The 3,615-nt window shown below is 65.8% G+C and overlaps 1 protein-coding gene across 1 annotated transcript; it reads right to left on the bottom strand.

Annotated features, from left to right (window-relative positions):
- Window positions 1–390: 390 nt before the first annotated feature.
- On the bottom strand, window positions 391–3,218 carry LOC142359876 (protocadherin gamma-A12-like). The gene has a single exon (XM_075412256.1). It carries the CDS (start codon window positions 2,852–2,854, stop codon window positions 395–397), a length of 2,460 nt encoding a protein of 819 aa, XP_075268371.1. The 5' UTR covers window positions 2,855–3,218; the 3' UTR covers window positions 391–394.
- Between the last annotated feature and the right edge of the window lie 397 nt (window positions 3,219–3,615).

Consider the following 3,615-nt stretch of genomic DNA (forward strand, 5'->3'; position numbering starts at 1 on the left):
GAGAGGAGATGCACGGGGTGATAACGAAATTGTAAGAAATTCTAAGAACTGGGTACTAGTGATGCCCGAGCAAGCCGAGCAAGAAGTACTTCAACAATTGCAAGGAAGTGCCAGAGGAAAAACTAGAGGCTGAAAGTTCCTTGTGCGGTTACACATGCAACGGAACGTTCCAAACTTAGAGAAAGCTAAGTATGATGAGCTCTGCACAGCGGGTATAGAACACGGCACATAAAACACACACAGCAGACCCAGAACGCGTTCAGGAGGTGACATACACGAGCTGGCCATCATCATAAAATGTGACTTCCAAGAGTGTAAACCGTGCGCTTTTAAACGCCTGTGGCTACTCTTAAGAATGCTAAGCACCGCATACACGAAAGCAGGTTGAAAAAAACTAACGTACCTGGAAGGAAGCTTGGTCACTATTGTCGGCACTGTGATCTCCCGTAGGGACGAGATCACCCGAAGCCTGAGCGGGCGGCCGGGCCGGGAGGGTGTCGCAGCAGCTGCCGCCCGACAAGCGGAGCTGGCTCTTGCACGAGTCGGCGGTGAGCGACACCTCGTGCGAGTAGGAGTGCAGGAAGGCGCGGACGCCGTCGATGCCCACGAAGTGCGAGGCCGGGACGCCGCGCAAGGCTCCGCTGCCCGCCGCCGGCAGCTGCGAGCAGCGCCAGCGCCGCAGGCGCAGCGCCAGCAGCAGCAGCAGGAAGGCGAGGAAGAGGCAGGACACGGCCGCCACGGCCAGCACCAGCCACCGCGTCAGGCCGCCGGCCGGCTCGCCCGGCGCCGCCGCCGCGCTGCCCAGCTCCGACAGCAGCTCGGCCACGCTCTCGGCCAGCACCACCGTCAGCGTGGCCGTGGCCGACAGCGCCGGCCGCCCGTGGTCCTTCACCACCACCACCAGGCTCTGCCGCGCCGCGTCGCGGGCCAGCGGCACGCGCGCCGTGCGCACCTCGCCGCTGTGCAGCCCCACGCGGAACAGCCCCGGCTCCGTCGCCTTGGCCAGCTCGTACGACAGCCACGCGTTCTGCCCCGCGTCCGCGTCCACCGCCACCACCTTGGCCACCAGCGCCCCGGCCTCCGCCGAGCGCGCCGCCAGCTCCACGCCCGCCCAGCCCCAGCCCCAGCCCGAGCCCGAGCCCTGGGCCGGCGCCGGCTGCGGGTACAGCACCTGCGGCGCGTTGTCGTTCTCGTCCACGATCACGAGCCGCACCGACACGTTGCTGCTCAGCGCCGGCGCGCCGCCGTCCTCCGCCCGCACCCACAGCCCCACCTCGCGCACCTCCTCGTAGTCGAACGAGCGCAGCGCGTACAGCGCGCCCGTCTCCGCCTGCACCGACACGTACGACGAGAGCGGCGCGCCCCGCACCCGCCCCTCCCACAGCCGGTACCGCACGCGCGCGTTCTGCCCCCAGTCCGCGTCCGCCGCCCGCACCGTCAGCACCAGCGCGCCCGCCGCGTTGTTCTCGGGCAGCCGGGCGCTGTAGCTCGCCTCCGCGAACACCGGCGCGTTGTCGTTCACGTCCAGCACCCGCAGCGCCAGCACCGCGCTGCTCCACAGCGCCGGCGACCCGCCGTCCGCCGCCCGCACCGTCACGTTGTACTCCGACACCTCCTCCCGGTCCAGCTCCCTCGCCGTCACCACGCTGTAGTAGCTGCCCTGCGAGCTCCGCAGGCGGAACGGGACGCCCCCGTCCAGCGAGCACCGCACCTCGCCGTTCGCCCCCGAGTCCCGGTCCTGCACGTGCAGCAGGGCCACCACAGTCCCCGACGGGGCGTCCTCCGAGATCTCCTTCAGCGCCGACCGCACCGAAATCTCGGGCGCGTTGTCGTTGATGTCTGTGACGGTGATCGTGACTTTGGCCGTGTCGGAGAGGCCGCCGCCGTCTTCTGCCTGCACTTCTAGTTCGTAGGAGTCGCCTTCCTCGAAGTCAAGGCTCCGCACCAACGTTATCACTCCCGTCTCAGAGTCCAGATGGAATATCTGAAAGGCGCTCTCAGTCACTTTCTTTATTGAGGATTTCACGTTACCGTATAGTCCCTCGTCAGCGTCGGTGGCCTTGAGGGTGACGAGGATGGAGCCCACGGGCACGTCCTCCGGCACACGCACCGTGTACTCCGCCTGGCTGAACACGGGCGCGTTGTCGTTCGCGTCCAGCACCGCCACGCGGATCCGCGCTGTGCCCGTCCGAGACGGCTCGCCGCCGTCGCTCGCCCTCAGCACCAGCTCGTGAAACGCCGCCTCCTCCCGGTCCAGCGCCTTCGCCAGCACCAGCTCGGGACGCCGATCGCCGCCGGGGCCCGCCTGCACGGCTAGTGAGAAGTGCTCGTCGCCGCTCAGCTCGTAGCTCTGCAGCGAATTCGGTCCCACGTCCGGGTCGTGAGCCTCGGCCAGGCGAAACCGCGACCCCGGCGCTGTCATCTCGCTCATTCTCAGCTCCATTTCTGCCTCTCGGAAGCTTGGGACGTTGTCGTTAATGTCCATGATTTCCACTTCGATTCCATAAACCTGCATATCCCCCTCCACTATCACCTCACAGCGCAGCACGCATTTCTCCAGCAGCCGGCACAGCTGCTCTCTGTCTATCCTCTCCGCCGTCACTAAATGTCCCGTCTTCCCGTGCAGAGCGAAATACTGCGTCCTACCTTCGGAGACAACGCGGACGCCGCGATCGCGGAGCGCCGGCAGCTGCAGCCCCAGGTCCTTGGCCACGTCGCCCACGAACGAGCCCTTCGGCATCTCCTCGGGAACCGAGTAGCGCAGCTGCCCCCACGCCGCCTCCCACGCCGCCACCAGGACGCACCACAGCAGGGCTCGCTCCCGCCGGCCCCACCGCCTCACCGCCGCGCACATCGGCGCCGCGGCCCCGCCGGCACCGCAACACCGCCGGCAGCAGCTCCCCGCCAGCGCCCGGCGAGACGGCTCCGGTTTCGGCTCCGGCTCCGGCTCCGGCTCCCGCTGTCGCTCCGGTCCCGGCCCCGGCTCGCCGCTGCCGGCCCCTCCGCCTCGCTGCAGCCCGGCTCCGCACCGCGGGGACGCTCGCACAGCGCCCGGCCGCCGAGCCAGCCAGCCAGCGAGCGAGCGAGCCGGGCCGCAGCGGGCGGGGCTGCCTGCAGCGCTCCGGCCTTCCTCTCGCTCCTCCTCGGTCAACAGCGGCGCCCGCAGCCTCCTCCCGGCATTGCAGGCACCGAGCGCTGCCGAGCGCAGCCCGCCCTGCCTTGCCCACGCACAGCTCGCGCCCACGCCACACTCGCCACGGAGACCTCGGCTCCCGCCCGGCGCTCATGTCCTGCGCTGCCTTTTCTCCAGCAGAAGTAAGTGTAAGTAAGAAGTAAGTGTATGTTTTCTACTTTTAGCGTGTAGACTATTTATCGAACATATATAAATTATACATGTTCCTTTTCCGAGTTAAGTAAAGGTGGCCCGTCCACCTGTAGTCAAAATTGGTGAATTTTGTCATAGTTTGGTATATAACGCGTCATGATCGCGAGTCCCAGTTTGGTCCCTACATACTACAGAGACCGGAGATGTAGTGCGGTGGGGGTGTTTCCCACTGTATCATCATTTCGTTTTTTCTTTTATTAGTAGAAGTTAGAATACAATATTGAAATAAC

Source organism: Opisthocomus hoazin, unplaced genomic scaffold (assembly GCF_030867145.1).
Source record: "Opisthocomus hoazin isolate bOpiHoa1 unplaced genomic scaffold, bOpiHoa1.hap1 HAP1_SCAFFOLD_185, whole genome shotgun sequence".
In the NCBI taxonomy this organism is placed as follows: domain Eukaryota; kingdom Metazoa; phylum Chordata; class Aves; order Opisthocomiformes; family Opisthocomidae; genus Opisthocomus; species Opisthocomus hoazin.